The sequence below is a fragment of the Opisthorchis viverrini genome, assembly GCF_000715545.1.
Source record: "Opisthorchis viverrini unplaced genomic scaffold opera_v5_18, whole genome shotgun sequence".
In the NCBI taxonomy this organism is placed as follows: Eukaryota; Metazoa; Platyhelminthes; class Trematoda; order Opisthorchiida; family Opisthorchiidae; genus Opisthorchis; species Opisthorchis viverrini.
The window spans coordinates 1,508,438-1,526,835 of NW_008751674.1; the positions used below are offsets into that span (position 1 = coordinate 1,508,438).

Consider the following 18,398-nt stretch of genomic DNA (forward strand, 5'->3'; position numbering starts at 1 on the left):
AAGTACCCAATGACTCCTCGGTCGGGTTGCCCAACATGAAATGACACCCACAAGTACACCGATAGCTAGTCCACCAAAACTGACGGTGAAAAATGAAGCGACACCAATGCCAATATCCCTCCAGCTCACTTCATCTGTACCAACGAATGCGGACATGATGTTGTAAAGCACAACCGTGATCGCATCGTTGAACAACGATTCCCCAAAAACAATGTAGTAAAGACTCAGTTCGACACCAATTTCTTGAAAGATTGCCAAAACAGCGACTGGATCCACAGCCACGATGAGAGAGCTAAACAATAGGAAACTTTTCAAATCAAACTGATCTCGAGGTTCCCCCATCGCACCAATAACAGAGAGTCCATACATAGCAAATCCGATTAGTAAAAAGTTCAAAATCGTACCCAAAACGGCGAAAATCAATACGACTCCCAGGTACTCGCTAAAAGTTCGGTTGTATAGCGAATAGGCTGATTCGAGTACGATAGGCGGGAGTAGATAGTTGAAGAACAAAGCGGGTGTAAGATCCCACATAGTGGTTCCGAAAGATCCAACGTGAACACCATAACGCACCACGGCACCAAATATACCACCGAGTATGATTAGCAACAGTGATTCCGGCACATATTCGATCAGATGTGGGATACGATGAAACACCATCTTCACGAGTGCCATTATGAAGAGGAATAGAATCACAGTAATATGTATGGCGAACTCATCAAAGTGCCATCTGGCCACAGCTATCTGCTGTTTCTCACTTGCGTTATGGCCACTTGATGCACTCACGACGTGGCAGAGCCATAAGAGGTGGAAGACTTTCAACACGTAGTTTTTTTGTACCATGTCGTCCGGGATAGAGAGGCACACAGTGAACCGTTTGATGTAGAGTAACAACGTGATTGCTATTTAGCATGGATCGGTCACCATCATTAACCTATTGTCAGCATCCTATAAGTGACCCGCATACGTGCCGCGTTGGGTGCGTCCAACGCACGCTCGAAATGTTTTGTCTTGCAACCAGCTTGTCGATGAGAAATACTGGTTGAGAGGGTGTGACGTGGATGAATTAATCTGGTTGTGTCCAGTGTGTCAGTGTTAGAGAATGCTTTATTCGATGAGGCGGTCGGAGTAGCTATTTCTCCAACCAGCTAATGATGTTGAAGTGGTCAGCATCAGGCCACCTTTAGACTTAGACTCTAATGAGTTACGGTTTATAGTAAATACAGCCTTCTTCCCTTCACTGTAGCAATACTGTTTACAAGATTGAACAATACCGAACCAAAGTTGAGTGCACTCGTTCTGGATATGGGTGCTAAGGAGTAACTACATCAACTCGAGCGACATGGAGCATGTTCCTTTGTGCCCCGAGTTGCGATCACTTCTCCAGACATGCTAGGTACTTTACAGCCTTGGTAATCCAAACTTTCTTTTCAAGTTCATAACATTCCAGGACGGCTTCGTGCTGCCATTTTGAAGTATTAGAGTTAAATGACTTGGCTACTCACCAATGACAAGGTCACTGGTAAGCTGCGTGGCAGAGGTCGGCAGCAAAACAGACGTCATTCGCAGTATACCAGTATACGTCATTCGCAGGGTACCAGCTGTAGCACCCTTTCGGTGCCTAGCTGCCATGCCACACGAAGGAGGCACGAGGTCTGGGATACTGCCAGGTTGCCCAAGCCTAGACAGGGGAAGTCGAGTGGCAGAGGTCGGGTTCGAGCCACGGACCTTCCGGTCAGTAAATTCGCGCTCTAACCACTTGGTCCATCTCGCTCAATCAGAAAGGATTTTTTTTTACCACAGAACACATTCACTCTTTTACGGATAGACGATAATACGAAAATAGTGACAGTTCTTCCGGACAAAAGTCAAAGAAGCGCGATATGCAGGATCCGGGGCGGGGTTGACGATGATAGCGGTACCGCTGAGTAAAGGCACCCCAAAACGTAGCAAATTCCTGTGGATGGGTCAGTGACAATGAGGAAACGGTTCTTAAGCATGGGTGACAGCAAAGTAACAGCATTCTAATGAAGGGAAGAAATAGTAAAAGTAACGTGGTCAGTAGGGGAGCATCCGGGGGAACTGCGGCTACAAAGGGATTCGACTGGTGACTGGTTGGGTTGTTCCCTGGGCCTGGCAGTTTTCTTACAATATGGCCAACTGAACAAACGATTCTGTATCAAATCCAGCAATGCATTTTAATCAACAAGTATTTATCCATTGCCCTCCAGTTGCTGATGGGCTGCGCCCGGATAGCATTGGCATTCGCCGGGGCTGGTTCGACCCCCACTTGTTGCCCCTCACTGTTGCACCGAACTGCTCGCTTTCAGGCAATTAGCACCGAAACCTATAAACCAACGAATGGACACAGAAGTACAACGGTAATGGGACTCTGTGTTACGCTAAACACTCACAAGAAATAGCTTATACAAGGATTAGTCTTGGAGGAAGCAGCGAGATAAAGATTGGGACCGCGGTGCTGGTAGGCCACGCAGCGTACAACAGGGAGCGAGGTAGACAGTTATGGTTAAAAACGGACTACTCATAAGTAGTTGATGAAAACTCAAGCTCCACGGCCCCACACCTGCGGAATCCTGGAGATACCAAATAACACTGTTGATAAAATGGATGAAATTTTAAGCTGTAGTATAATTTTCGATGGGACGGACTACGAAGGGCGATATCGGAAACCGGAAAATGTGACATGTGAAGGTAAAACAGTACCCAAAGAGCGAAAAATTCGGTATGACGCCATTTCCAACATTTTCATGCTATGAGGAACATACTGTGGTTGACCTTACGGAAGCCTCAATTTACACAAACCGGGATTTTCCCTGTAACACATAATCGACATGGAAAATACGACAGCTTAAAAAACAGTTTCAAACGTGCACGAGTGATGAAGGACAGAACTATCCCTGGAAAGCACTTAAACGCATGTGGTATCGGAGTACGTTTTAAAGCTGTTCCGCTAAACCAAACCTGATACACGGCCATTCGCACCTCAGAGCAACTCTTTCAGGTGAGCTGTGCCGTGCTTTTGCAGTGTAAACAAAAAAACACGTTGAAAGTTCGACGGCAAACATGAATAAAATGGATGGGTTAGACTTTGTTCAGAAATGTTCACCATTACTATAGAGAACAAAGTAAAAAATCAAGCTCAACTTGTGGATTATCATAAAAGTTTTACCCTGCGTGAGAAAAAAACACTTCAACATATGAAAACACTGCGTGCCAATACAAAATTCATTCATCAGGGGCATACTGCCCCAGATGTCCTGATCACGAGAGAGTCAGACAAACTCAGACCAACTTAACCGTGTATATGCATTTCATGGCAATATGAGGACTCTGGTCCGGACATCATCCACCAGAGTGCTCCGATTGTATTCATTGTGCATCTTTAAACTTGAATGCGCACAGAGAAAGAGATATACTACTGAGCAACCCCAGCCTTGTTTTGCTGCACTAAAGAATAGTTATGTGCGTCTAGAACTCAGTGGGACCGCCCAAGTGCAACTCACGGTTTTCGGAGCTGGTTTTGTTGGTTAATGGATAAATTGAAGAGAAAACAGCTTGCCTGACAGAAGTACATAGTGTTCTCTTGAGTTGATGTTTACCTTGATTATTAGAGGACTGAGCACCTTCATTGGAAAGCGCATTATGAGCGCGAAAATGGCGCCCCACATCAAATTTCGTCTCGCAGTGTCCGTTGTCAAATAAGGTTGAAGTCCTGCGCCCAACAAAGGCTTCGGTCGCTCAATCCCTCGGAACAAATCGGTTCGCTCAAACTCACAGAAGCCTAAAAAGACCATATATCATGTTCACGGAGCGGATTTTTACGTTTCCTGTTTGAGTCCAGTTAACTGTTTGTTTCTTCACTCGGGCCTTTTGTACTTTTAACCGAATTAGTGGGTCTCGAAATTCACTGGCCTTCCACCTTTGGTCTCACTGTGTCTCTACTGTGGATTTCTCGAATCTTTTACTATGTTCCTTTACTTTATTCGTATCCTTCGCCTTGTATTTTTCAAATGCCGTTGAATAAGGTGCCGCTACCTTACATGAGCTCTGCTAACCCGGTCAAAACACTGTTCGTCATCAGACAGACGAACAGGGGAGTTGGAAAAGACTGAAAGACTAAGGCCGTTGGATAACACAGGATCATCTGTGGTTCGGTGCAAGTCAGTCCTAAACAATCATGTGTTAACCAAAAAATTAAACGGAATGAACTAAGATTGATAAACCTTCGGATACAAAGCCCCCAACGAACAAAACCAGGGGTGGCCCGTCAGAGAGTTATCATCAACCTCATATGCATTCGCTACTTGGTTAATTGAAGCATCATTGATCAGGAGTTCCCAGTTTAGTTGTTGGCGTTCTGTGGGGTGCAAAATAGTTTTCAGATTGAAAAACGATTTTTGATTATCGCTGATAGCATTAAGCGAGTTTCTACCCACAGCGCAATGTTTACCAAAAATTGAAACACCCAAAGATGGTGCTCTCTTTTTTTTATCATGCACGAACTTTCAAACTTGTGTATGAACGACATTGTTTCCCGTAAAGACATAGTTGAACTCAGTTACTGACTAATGATAATTGAATTGTAATTTACGTAACAATAATTTACTGTAAGCGGAAAACGTGTATCTGGGGTAATTTTTGTCTAATTTACTGGAAAGTTAATCCTTGTAATTTACGTAACAATAATTTACGGAAAACGTGTATCTGGGATCATTTTTGTCTAATTTACTGGAAAGTTAATCAGAACTGCGGTTTGTTGGTAGTGTGAGGAGATTTGAGAACTTTCAATGGGAATTTCGTTCTGTCAGTAAAGTCGATCTAAGCTGGAAAGCCAAGAAGTAGTGTATACCAGCTTTTTCCTTATTGAGAATCACCAGCAATGCGCGTCTCACGAAGCTCCAGGGATTCTGGAACCCACAACATTCCGGCTAGTCGTTTGAACACAGTCTTTTGACTACGAGCGGCTGATCAGCGATGTATGTATGTGAGTTTGGTGAGGAACTGTTGAGTCCCAACAGGGATGAAAGCTATACAGTTCTTCTCGGCTTTGCAACGTAGGTTGCCTCTATCTACAGGACGGAATTGTGTGCTCGTCTTCGAGTTATCTCTCTTTGATTAGAGTTCACCGCCTAATGGAATACCATCTTCCGTTCCCCCTGGATTTACAATCTCAAAAATATAGCGAGCAAAATTTCAGCCACGCTGGCCTCTGACAAAGATCACTTCTAGCAGAGGTAAGAAGAAGATATCAATACTAAGTGTATTTTTATGGTCGAGATAAACTCTTGAATAAACCACTGGCACCACTCCGGCCACAAACATTAACGCTCAATAAGTGAGCGTTCATACTGCAAGTGAATATTGATCCAGAGTCACGTGAGGGTTGCGCCTGAATTAAGAGTCACTCGCCCAATTGTCTGTCGCCTCACTGAAAAGGAATGCCGACCAAGTTAANGTATAGCTACGTGCAATTCATTGTTGCTGGTGAGTGATTTTTTTATGGTGACCAATGGCATCGTAGTAACGGGACTACAACTAACAGCTCTACTATGTTGACTAACGTCTGTGAAACTGCAAATGGAAAGTAGAGCAAACAAATGATAGTATCCCCAAGAAACGGGTATTCGGAATACGCGTAAACGCAGACGTTTCGACAGACGGACGGTCTAAGGATGAAGATCGAAAGAGAAATGATCGATATACGGACGCCTGACAACACAGCCAGCATGCGTTACATTAGCGGTCAACAGGCCCTACAGGTGAATGACTCAAAAAGATGGGGAAAGTATTCAGTATCTCCTAATCTGCACGTGCTGAATAGATGCTTCTTACGACGAGAAAACTGTGAGGAACGGTCGTACTAAAAGCGATCAACAGAGGGAGACCACGTCATGTTTGGTTATAGGTGGCGAGGGTCAGTTACTGATTGTCGCTCGCTCTGTGACTGCTATACGAATTCAGATCATTCTCTTGTTTGTTGCTGCTTTTCGTTGCTCTTCTCAGAGAAGCGCAAGTTGCGTATACCTTGCCTGGCCATTGAAAAGCTCTCAGACCCTGATTTGAAGAGACCTGCTAAATAATCTATTTGGGATAATAGGAATTGTGATATAGACTACACGGATGGTTACGTCTTCAACCCTGAAAGATGTGGAGCGCTCCGCCTGTAAAACGGTTTAACCGGTTAGATCTAAGCACAGAATATTGAGCAACACTCCAAAATTGCTGAAAGATAGGACACAAATTCCCCCTGGTGTAAAACGCGATGCAACTCGGCCAATTACGGTTGCTTAACCGGATCCCTGACCCGCAACGCAGCCTTACACAGTGAAATTGAAACCTCAGACGGATTCGGAAATAAGCTTATGCCTTTTGTCTCTCAAGCATAATCGAGCTGCTGGTCCTGACGAACTCCCACCCAATCTTGGTTCAGATGGAGGTGAAATCGTTAGTCTGTCTGGGGGAAAGAGACTGTACCAATTAAATGGGGTGAGTTGATTGTGGTATTTAGTTACGAAAAGGATTATTGCAGTGAATGTGGTAGTTACGGAGGAATTAGCTTGATCAGCCTGTTTGCGTCACTCACTTTGCGTTGTCTTACGAGGGCGCGTAAAAACAGTGTCCGGGAACAAAAAGCAGGATTCCGGCCAAGAAGGGATTCTGTCGGCCACATCTTCACGCTCTTTCAAGTACTACAGAAAGGGCATGCTTATGGGCGCCCTACATTATTTGCGTTCCTTGACTTCAAGAGTGTCTGTCAACCGGTTATTTCTTCATACCAGGGTTTCGCAACAACTTATGCCCAAGAAGTTCGCGAATATCACGCATTGTTTGTATTCACATACCAATGGCCACAATATAGTATATGGGATACTAACCAGAAGCTTTCCTACAGGAGGTGATATTCGGTGAGGGTGTACGCTCTTCAGATTTTTGTTTGATTTCTTCAGTGATGAAGTAAGGAGGCGAATTCTGGAAAGTCTTTTCAGCTGTCTCCGAGCGAGAACCATGTCAGCCTGGATTATGCAGACGACATTGCTTCTCATTTTTGAGTAAAAAAGCAAAAGTCACAAGCCTTACTTAGAAATCTGACCGAGATCGTCCAGTCCTTCAGCGTATGCTTCACGTTCACAAAGTGCAAAGCAATGCTGCGGTACGTGCAGTATTTGAATATATATATATAAACATGTCGGGTCCAAACTTGTCACAACGTTTGGCGATGTGTTGCTAGAATGCATGCTCAACTGCCCAGGTGGAAGGATTATGCCTCGATAGACTCGACCAGCTTCAGAACCTCAAGGTGCCTTCTCGTCATGTACGAGAGTTTTCGGTGTACCAGATCACACATCAAGTAAATCGCTCCACTGACAATGCCTGGGTCTGATAAGGACTAGTTTAACCGGAGGAGTGTGTATTTCCTACGACCCAGTTGGAGGAAAGTGAATAAATACGTTGCTACCAAGCTCACCAATGATGGTGGCTGCATTTAGACTGAACAGTAAGGTGAGGTGAGATCACATAACCAGAAACTACACAGCAACGTGAGTCGGATTTTCGATTACAGGTCACGATGAACTTGTAAATACCAGTTGTCTGGTGTGAAAAGGTCGCAGGAAACCATCAGTGCACTGGTTTGATGAAGTAATGCAACACCCGCCCGATGAGCAAGAGGTCGTGAGCTCGAGTCTTGTGTACCAGGTCTCTGTTTTTCCTGCTTCGGTCCGCTTTCAAGTTCAAATATATGTTCGATTGTGTCATAGCAAGCCATTTTAGTATGGATACTAATGAAAGGCAGTTTAGTTCCATTGGTTGGTTTTTTCTGTATTTCGCAACACAACAATTTGTAATGCACTATACTTTGAGTTTGCTACTTTAAAAATGAAAAAAACGTAATAAGGCTGGATCAGTTAGATTCCATACTAAATGACTCTACGTTGAACGTTGGCTACAAAGCCAAAAAATGACAGTGGCTTTAAGAATATTTTGCTGCGTACAGAGGGAGAGAGAAATTTTCGAAAGACTCTCTGAACAAACAGCGTAATCTTGGCTTCAGTTTTACGCCTCAAAAACAGTGTTTCTCTCTTTTTCTTTTGATATCCTTCCCCGTAGCCGATGCCACCTCAAATCATACGTCCAACCCATGGGAAAACGCTGCCAAGATTCTAGCCAGCTGGCATTTCTCGGAGTTTGAGACACACATAGCGATATTGATTTTCTTACTCTGCGTGATCCTACTTCGGATGATCTACGAACACCTCGGATTGTTCACGACCTGGATTCCCGAATCATTCGTCCATCTGTCAGCTGGAGTGGTTTTCGGCTCCGTACTTCGCCTGACCACAACCGAACAAGGGAGGAGAAAATGGGAACTCACGCCAAGTCTGTTTTTCAACTACCTACTTCCACCGATTGTGTTAGATTCGGCCTATTGCATGTACAATCGAGCGATCGCCGAGTATATCGGTGCAATCATGACCTTTGCTGTGTTTGGAAGCATTCTAAATTCCATTCTTACTGCAACACTGATGTGGATACTGTATTTGTGTGGTGCCTACGGACCTTTTAACATTAACTTGGAGTTTAAAAGTTTTTTGCTGTTCAGTACAATCATTTCTGCTGTTGACCCGGTCGCGGTGTTGGCAACGCTTCAGGAGATTCGGGTGGAACTTGGTCTGTACTACACAGTATTTGGGGAATCCCTGTTCAACGATGCCGTCATTGTGGCCCTGTACGGAACAGTCACTTCGTTTTCACACCTAGAACATGTCACAGCAACTCACGTTATGTATGCCATACTGTCCTTGTTCACAGTCAGTATCGGTGGACTTGTGGTTGGCGCGCTGTTCGGCGTTGTCACGTGTCTGGCCACCCGATGCCAGAGCAATTTCGGTGGAGTGCTTGTATTGACAATCAGCTATTTCTCCTACATCATGGGTGACTGTCTTGGCTGGTCCGGGTTGATGGCTTTGATCTGCTGTGGTCTGATCCAGACTGCCTACGCATTTCACAATCTTAGTCAAGTTTCTGTGGTAGTTGTGAGGAAAGTGACTAAGAACATCGCAGAGATAAGCGAGTCAGTCATATTTCTATTCATGGGGCTCGAACTGGTGTCGCGCCCTTTTGAGTGGCATACAGGATTCTGTTTGTGGGCCCTGATAGCATGCCTACTGTCTCGAGCTATCAGTGTGCTGACATTGGCCAATGTTTTGAATTTTTTCTCAGACCAGTACGACCGAATTTCAGCAACGGAGCAAATAACGCTTATTTATGGTGGGCTCCGTGGCGCTGTGTGCTTTTGTCTGGCAGTCCTTGTGAAGGAGCACTATTTCCGCACAGACGGTGAATACAAACGTCCTCTGTTCATCACAGCCACAATGTTCATCATCTTCTTCACAATCGTACAAACGTCCTCTGTTCATCACGGCCACAATGTTCATCATCTTCTTCACAATCATCGTCATGGGTATGACCATACGACCATTGATTATGTGGTTGCGTATCCCGCTGCAGCGTGAAGAGAAGCTTAGTTTGTTCCACCAATTGAACGAACACATTATCGATGAGTCTTTGTGTGCGGTGGAGACGATTTTGGACCGCAAAGGCCGAAACAGAGTACGTGACTGGTTCTACGACATTGATGACCGATACATTCGCAAATGGCTACAACGCGACCCGGAGACCCACAATCAGAAGATTGTCAAGTTGTACGAACAGATTGCATTGAAACTGCACTACGCCGTGATTCAGCCGGCGAAGTCAGAACTTCATCTGGACAAGATCCCCGATGGAATCAAAATGCACTACACACCAGTAGGCGGCCCGGCAAAGCTAGCTGAATCGATGCTATCCGGAAGTCCTGCTGAAGGGCAACAGATTTCCAGGTTCATCTATTCACCAGCTCGAACACGTAATTTAGATTCTGGTTCCTCGGTTATCTGCTCAGATGACGAATTTCCCGCTCACATGAAAAAAATAGTGCGTCCCTCAGTCAAGTGGATGCGGAACTTCGCAAGATGGAGATTATGTGGACGACGGAAAAAGGTGGAGCTAAACCGACCGTCCATGACCGAAAGCTTCAGTGGCACCAGTACAGGAGTAGCTAACCTTGAAAATTTAAGGAGATATCTCCGAAGTAGTCGGGTGGAGAGTTTCCTCTCTACTTCCTCAGCACAACATCCATTCATGGACAACCTCGTCGATCTTTTGGTCTCGAAAACACTGATCGCATCCAAAACGGATGATCAAAGAGATATCATCAACTCTACCACATTCCATAGGGGAAGACAAACCCTAGTCTCGACAGCTGACCCCGTATACTTCGGTTTGAACGAAACCGATAGGGATGTCCCGGTGGTACGTCCACCTACTCGGAGATTTAGGTCAATTTGTACAGGTAGGAGAATTAGATCCAGAATGTGCGATTTTCTATGGTGTGTACCCAACTTGGGAACTCCAGCCCCACCTACTGCACACAGACTGGCTACGAGTGTGGCATCCAGGGACATTAGTCAATTCTTCTTGACACAGGAAGAGCCGGCTCAACTGAATAGCATTCAGCAACGACGTATTGCAGCAAGACGAATCAGGCAATCAATATTCGAAGTCTGAAGTCAAGAAGACTGCATTGATAAGTGGATTTTCTTCGGATCAGTTTTAAATAAACACACTGAACAGTACTTTAGCCTTTTTGACAAAAGTACGTCTTCTAACCAAACGGTAATGAACTAAGCAGATATTCAGATAGGTTTCTGAAGGTTAGTCACGCGTGCTAATTATGGAGCTCTGAGTGACTGACTATCTGAGCGCAAGTTCATTGACAACGACCAGGTAGCCCCACTGAAGCTCCTCACCACACAGCACTTACTTTCATGGTGTACGAGCCCTTCATTTTAAGATCTTTCAATACGATTGTTGGTCCTGGTGCTGATCTATCTGTAGTATAACGCGCTAAATATTCTTAAACAAAAAAAAAGGCCAGAAAAGAGCATGTCGTGACATTGTCATAACTCTAGCACATTTTGTCATCCTCTTGTCCGATTTCGTTCAGGTTCAGCTGCACATTAAGGAAGGATAGTAGACCGCAGCTATCGCACTGGATGAAAGGTACGATCATTCGCACAAACCCTCCTCTGTTGCAGGTATTTCATAGCTGGTCCAACTAAAGACTGTGAGTGGTCTTGATGTTACGAGGCAGATCATGGACTCCTGCGGCTTCCTGAAGTCATATTAGGTAGGGAGGTAGGGAAGGAGGTAAGCAGGTAGGTAGGTAGGCAGGCAGACGGACAGTTAGAAACGAGAAACGTTGGCTGTATTGGGCAAATGACTTAACCGCAGAAGTACTAGTTTCAGTGGCTATATTTACCTCTGGCGTGATTGTATGGATGTTATACGGTCATCCATGACATTGCCCAGTCTTATTTGAAGTCAGTTCACAAATCTCCATACAATCACACGGGGTTTGGCAAGATGCATAGTGATTTGATTACCAGTCTAGATGACACTGAGCTGAAGAGAGTTCAGTGGTTTGGGCGCGAGCTCACTGACCGGAAGGTTCGTGGACCACTGCGTCTTGAATGCTTCCGTCCAGTTCTTGGAATCTGGTGAAATCTTAGCCCTTGTATCTCATTCGAGTGGCATGGCATCACAAGAGCTTGTTGACAGTTGTTTTGCTGACAACTCGAGACCGGAAGACCCAGATTCGATTCATCCAGCACGACGAAAATATTTCAAACACGGCTGTAATGACAATAAAGGATGATTTAGGAAGAATGTTCCAAATAGGACTGAGGGCATGCTGAAGGACGGTGCTCTGCGGATTTCCTTTGCGATTATAGTAAAAGAGCCCTGAAGAAAAGTTAGACAGATTAAACTGAAGACAACCTTGCTTTTGCCGGATACTTGGGTGTGTGCAGACAACATGTGGGGATCCTGCTATACTCGTGAGGAGGGCGTCCGTGTAGTTGTGTAGACCAATCAAATGCAGTAGACATTTCCAACACCTCCCCGAATCCTTACGACATTTTTACTTAGAAGAGCTTGCTTGTTATCTCAGCTACTTCAACAGAAATGGTACCCACATACTCCACGTGCCGAGTGACACCGAGCTGAATGGAAACTTGGAGGGTAGTAAGCAAAAGGTCCGCGTTTAAGATCCACGCAGTTAACTGCTTCTGTTTAGCCAAATATAACTTGAAAAGGTCTTAGTATAAGAGTACCATGTTATGCATGGAAACATGAGTGCGTTCCACTCATAACGATGAAATCGGCTAGGTCCGTTATTCGGACTGCAAACACTACGACATATAATTCGGGGAAGGTGAACCAATCAGGACAACTGAAAAATTGACTGTCAGATCAAAGTCTATTTGGATAGTGATTGTTCTATATACCAGGTCGACGCTGTAAAAAAACAACCATATCAAAACTAAGGAAAACCTAGTGAACAGAGTTTGAAAACTATCACAAGCTTTCGTAATGTACTACTCATAAGTTTGCTGCAAATTCTACGACAGCCCACGACCGGTTTCGCCCTCCTTGGGGCTCATCAGGTAGGCGCAGTCCCTGACTTTCCTGGAAACATCACAGATGAGAGATTCAGCTGGGTTTCGGGTGAGTTTCTCACAAAACTAAATTCGTTTGCAAATGAGTGTATTTCTCCATCACAGGCTGCTACACAATCAGGTCTGAGTTAGATTGAAGTGGGTATGTATAGTGCGACGGGATGATTGTACTAATGTCGTGTGGCAGAAGGGAGCTGTACCATGCCACATCGGTTAGCCAATCCGAAATCTTGATTTGTACATCATCTCCCTCACTGGTGCCAGTTCACTGTTCGTTTTACTTGATATTAACAAGGCCATCTGTTGTTATCTACCGCATTCGGTTCAGAGTAATGTAAACATGGTGTATATTGCACCATTTTCGCCAGAAAGCCTATGCACGAGGCACAGTAGTCCCAATGACCACATTTCCACTGTATTTTATTCATAATGATCTAATTTCTCGTATGAAGTGAGTCTGAAAAGCGAAGCTTTGGATTTCTGTCTAGGATATGCTCTTTCTATATTAAAGCAGTAGAGGGTAGTCTCACGTTGTCAGCAGCTTATATTTGTGCTAACGTGTCTGCGAGTAAAGTTTGCAGAAGCCGGATTTAGGCGAAGGACATTATTTGGAGAATGAAGATGACAGGTGTTTTTCCATTCTAAGTGCCTATCTCAAACTCATGCAACTAGCCCGAAAACCACCACAGCGCGCTTCCAAAATGAGTCGAGTGGTAGGTGTTAAGTTCTATCCTCTGTTCCGAATTCGGGCGGTTAAGGTACGATTTTTCTATTAGCTACTTATAAGTAGTTTGGCATCAAAGTATTTTGTTTGGGCCAGTAATGACATCACAGGGGGATAAATTGAAAGCGGATGTACTGTGCCAATGAGGTCGTATGGTTAGAGTACGATCATTTTGAAATGGTTGCTCAAGCGTGGTTTTACATATGCTCCCATAAAGCAATTAAAAAAGCGATTCCGGAGACTAATTTTTTTCCGGAAGGGACAGCGTCCATACTTTGCACTCTGGCTAATTCACTACCTGGTGGAATTTCATACGTGACCAATTGTTGGACATTCCTGCATTCCACAAGATTGTATATCCTACAACTAGCTGGAAGAATACTTTGGATATCCAAAGCCCGATAATCTGGTGATCTACGGGAAATCCATTCTAGTTCATTTTCATTGAAAAGGCTGGGAGAGTTAATGCACAGCACTATTAATCCCTCAGTGATGTTGTAGTGGTCGCTCAATCCGATTAATGTATCCGCGTCCACTATCTCCCTCGTGGTTTGCTTTGTTCCACATACCACAACGTGCATCACGAAGCAACATTGTGACATGAATACGGCTTTTGGTCAACAACCGGTTCCGTGATCTCGCTAGGGGCGCAGTGTGATTTCCGACATATATCCGGAGTTCAGACCAAGGATATGCGCCACTCTAATGAGCTCTAATTGGAGCACAAATCGAGTTCAACACTTCCCTCCTTTTAGGCTCACCAGAAAGATTGCACCAGGACAAGACAAATGTTCAGACGAGAGTGATGTGAATACTAATCATCATATCCTCGTTTACTGGTGATTGGTCAATACGGAGTGCAACACATGTCCATGTCGCCCCCATATCATTTGGCCTTTCACAGTCACATGACGATCACTCACTCTGGTAGTTAGTTTGCTTGCTTGGACCCACCAGGTGGATGAAATGCTCACAACCGTTTGCATCTAAAGACAGTATGAAAACGGCAATTGTTATGCTTCAAAGTGCAAAACACTGGAATCAAGAACTGTGCCAAAAACGAATCATATTTCAGCGAATAGATTGTTTTTTTACAACTTTCTGTGTTTGGTTTCTACTGGCCTTTCTTTTGGAGAAACTCTTTTTGGTCGTTTTTTCAAGATAGTTTGTCCAGAGGAAAACGCAAAGCGGTAAACTCCTAACTTAGGAAACTGCGGAAGTAGTCAGTTCTCATGTAATGACGAGAGAGGAAACAACAGAACAGTGGTGACAGAGTTACAAAGTATGCGAGTGACGAATCGATCAAGAATCACCGTATTTTTCAGAACAATTTAGAAGTTCAGACGTCTAGTCCCAACACGCAGTGGTATGTATGTTGGTTGGATTTGGGAGCGCCGCGCAGTCTGTGGTTACCCGTTCATTGTGAATGCTTTCCCAGTGAATGCTATCCTGGGCGAGGAGGTGCTTTACACGTTTCTGTGCATTTACCCGGTTCCTGCAGACAGATCATCTTTGTCCACGAGTTACTCCAAAGTTATATCTTTCAACCAGTCACTGCACAATTTATTGGATGACTGTGAAATACTTAGCGAATAGTCGAAATTGGCGTCTCTTTGCTTTCCGAACATCTGCTGCCTTATGGTTTGAAACAGCGCATGGCAGCTGTTGAGCATACCCCAATTTTGAGGTTCCTTCGCACCGCTTTATTTCTCACCCGATAACTTGTGCATCAGTCCCAAGCTATTTCCATTTTCTGCATCCTCTCGTTGCAAAATTTTGGGCTTGATTCTAGGCCTTCCTAACTGAATTACTGGGGGACATTAGCCTCCTAAATGAATTACTGGGGGACATTAAAAGTAGCTATTTTCAAGTCTCAAATAGCGTGTGTGTACAGGAGTTTTTGTTGTATGTTTATGGCATGTGGCCTCTGCAAGCATCGGGACTGAGACGTCTTCAGGTGTTCGCCAATCGCTGTCTCACGACCAAAGCTCGTGTAGGTTGGCGTCAGAGAAAGCGTAACGAAACGATTAGGAAACAAATGTTCCGTTGTGTATAAGGGACTTTAGTCGAACTGTGTCCGGCATCAAAAGCTACAATGGTTAGGTCATGTATTACGCACGCCGAACGAGCGTTTGCCGAAGAAGTCGCTTTTTTCCGTGATGAATTCAGAATGGCACCAGCAGAGAGGTGGCTGTGCTTTGACATGACAGAGGGAAATCAAGTAGATTACGGTGCTCCTAGCCTTCCAGGATGGGGTCAGTGTGCTATTGGATATCACTGGCGTTCATGTCGCCAATTCCCGTCCAGATTGTCTGAATAAGTGTCTGAAGGTGTGGACATTTAAACTGATCGTGATAGGCTGGCACTAGGTCTCTCTCAATTCACCTTCGTCCTCTTCTTCATAGCCAGGCTTTCAAGTAGATTACGGTTGTACTGGAGTCTGTCATAATGGCACCCTCTATATGTAACAGTCTCTGACATAAGGCAATTTAGAGCCGTCGCATTTAGTTGTGTCTGATTCTCCTGCTATTTAGCATCTCCTTGTAGGGAGCCACTGTGAAATCAAATCAAATTCATAGAGTCGTCGCATTTAGTTGTGTCTGATTCTCCTGCTGTTTAGCACCTCCTTGTAGGGAGCCACTGTGAAATCAAATCAAATTCAACGTTACACCGCTGAAATTTGCGTTGGGTGATGTCCAGTTAGACGTTCTGAACAAACTTAGAATCTAACCCTAGATGTCAAGCAAACAAACAAACATATTGCACGATCATTTCGTGTTATGCAACTTTTGAATAGGTACCCGATTGTTCAAACAAAGTCGACTTTCTGGGGCACCAAAACGACTGTTCTAAGTGAATTTACAGGTGGTTGCTGGAGTGAGATTTTTCACAGACCCAGATTTTCACATCCGGTTTCACCTTCACTCTTAACAAGCTCCTAAGAGCAGACATATTCGTATTCATAAGGTGATTTATGGAATTGTGTGGGGAAACGTCAGAGTGAAGAACTTGTTGATCAAATCGAAGCCGGCACCCAGTCGAATGCGGACTGTGAACGCTCAATGATCAGCATATATGCGTGTCACCAGTGACATCCACCTGATGTGCTAAATAAAACAAACTGCCATTTACGGAGCTTATAAGTGACTCAATACTAATCAATAAAAATGTGGACCAAATGTGATACCATCCACCGTTGACACCAGCTGCATTGTGGTCAAAACTGCAGTTGATGCACAAGCGCTAAGAAAAATCACGCGGCATCAGTGATAAACACTGATGTTATGCTGTCGATGAGAGATATGCGTAGCTATTTGGACGCTACACGAATCTGATCGGATATCCGATCAATAATCGGAAGTGTGAGGAAAACTGAGCGCCGTTCAGGTCTACATTGGGGCTTTATAAGGGGTCAATCTAACCAAGTTTCCTAAAAAAAGCCTCCATGAAACTTACATAGCCCTCAAGCATTTACAAACAAAGTTTACGATAACGGGAGGCTATTGAATCTTTTGCTTATGATATTGTTTAACCGTATGTACTGCCCAAAGCCGTCTTATGTTATATTTGGTAGAACATTGGAGATGTTGCTGTCCAGACGGAACACATTACTCATAAGGCAGCTGAAAACTCTTCGATGGTCCATGACCGGTTTTGCCTTTCCTGGGCTCATCAAGTAGGCACAGTTCCAGAGTCTTCGTTGGCCTTGTGTTCCGCTTGAGCCTCGATTGGAAATGCATTTCTTTTCCGGTGTTCAGTGTTTTGGGGGGACAGATTCATCCATCGCATCTTCGGCAGAGTCTTAGTAAAAAATGCATGGTTTGGTAGGCCACGATTGCGCGCTCATGGTTTATCCAGTCAGTGACGTTCAGGAAATCACTCATTTGTGTCTATCGACTCAAGTTACTCTCAAACAACTTAGCAGATCCACACGGCTTCAAGAAGGCTTATCGCGGTAAGTCGGTAACGTCTGCGTTCTCGATCAAGTCATAAAAAAAAGAAATCGTTGTTCCACGGAAATACCCAAATGCCCTTGTCAAGAGATTGAAGCTTGACAGTATTATTTGCCCGCCACTTGGCCTGCAGAGGTGCAAGCCTGAGATGTTGACACAAAGGCAAAGTAAAGTCTCTTCAGCAAGTTTAATTGCAAACGTCGGGTTGTGTGTATGGGCTGTCGGTTGGCCTGGTCGCGGTTAAGCGCTTATGACACTTTCGGTGAGCTGAACACTGATTTTACCTTATGGCTTATGTCAGATGCAGCAGACGTGAACCTACATCCACGCAAGGGTTCATTTCTTCTTCGAATGTGCTTGCCTGAGGGAAATCCTCACGTGACCTCTACAGCAAACTTATTTTTTTTAATTTGTTCATCGGCTACGCACTTGCCCAGTTGTTACAAACAAGATCGCTCGAGACGTGAAATCATCGGGTGTCCACCTTTACGTTGCATCCGCGCAAATCGCCTAGAGCAACGTCAATGACTGTGACCCGCTTCAACATGAATGCTCGGAGTTGAAAGAGGCTGCTGCTCCAAAAATCCTGCCGGACCCGATATCCCGGGATCTTTCCGTTTCCCAAAGGATTCTAAACATGACAAGTCTGTTTACTAGTATTCGGTTAGATCCCGAACTAATCAAGGGCAACTGGTATAGTGGAGCTAAATCGAGTTGCCGCAGTGATGCGCAGCATACAAGTGCATTGTACGTTATCGTCAAGGGGGAGGGAACACCAAAGGATATCCCTTGGGTTCTTTAGTCGCCTTGGATCGGCACGTCCATAGGCTGTCTATAGACCAAACCTGAGAAAACCCGGGGTTCCGGTTTATAAAAGAATGGATTAGCCAACCGGAGTAAAAAGCGGTATATACGTGACTGAATTTTGTCTAACTAAACTACTGAGGGCCCACTGAGTGCCCGCTCGATTCACCGATTGACCGTTGGTTGACTGGCCAAAATGGATAACCTGTCGGCAGAATCGCGACCCAAAGGATCACGTGGATTCAAAACGACAGAAATCATGTGAACGGCGCGCGACCAGTGCCCACACCGATCTCGGGGAAACAGGAAAGCATCATACGAAAACTAAATAATTTACTG

At 44.6% G+C, this 18,398-nt stretch overlaps 2 protein-coding genes across 2 annotated transcripts in view; one reads left to right on the top strand and one right to left on the bottom strand.

The window, feature by feature from the left end:
- The window catches only part of T265_01670 (hypothetical protein), a gene marked incomplete at both ends in the record, with an annotated part of 1,992 nt that extends 1,317 nt beyond the window's left edge, over positions 1–675 (bottom strand). The window contains one exon of the mRNA XM_009165736.1: positions 1–675. This exon is cut by the window's left edge and continues 1,317 nt beyond it. Within this exon, the coding sequence (XP_009164000.1) occupies positions 1–675 (675 nt within the window).
- Positions 676–8,258: 7,583 nt separating this feature from the next.
- T265_01671 (hypothetical protein) lies at positions 8,259–10,540 on the top strand (the record flags this gene model as incomplete). Its single annotated transcript, XM_009165737.1, has 3 exons — positions 8,259–9,047; positions 9,388–10,371; positions 10,412–10,540. 3 exons carry the CDS (start codon positions 8,259–8,261, stop codon positions 10,538–10,540), a joined length of 1,902 nt encoding a protein of 633 aa, XP_009164001.1.
- Positions 10,541–18,398: the final 7,858 nt, after the last annotated feature.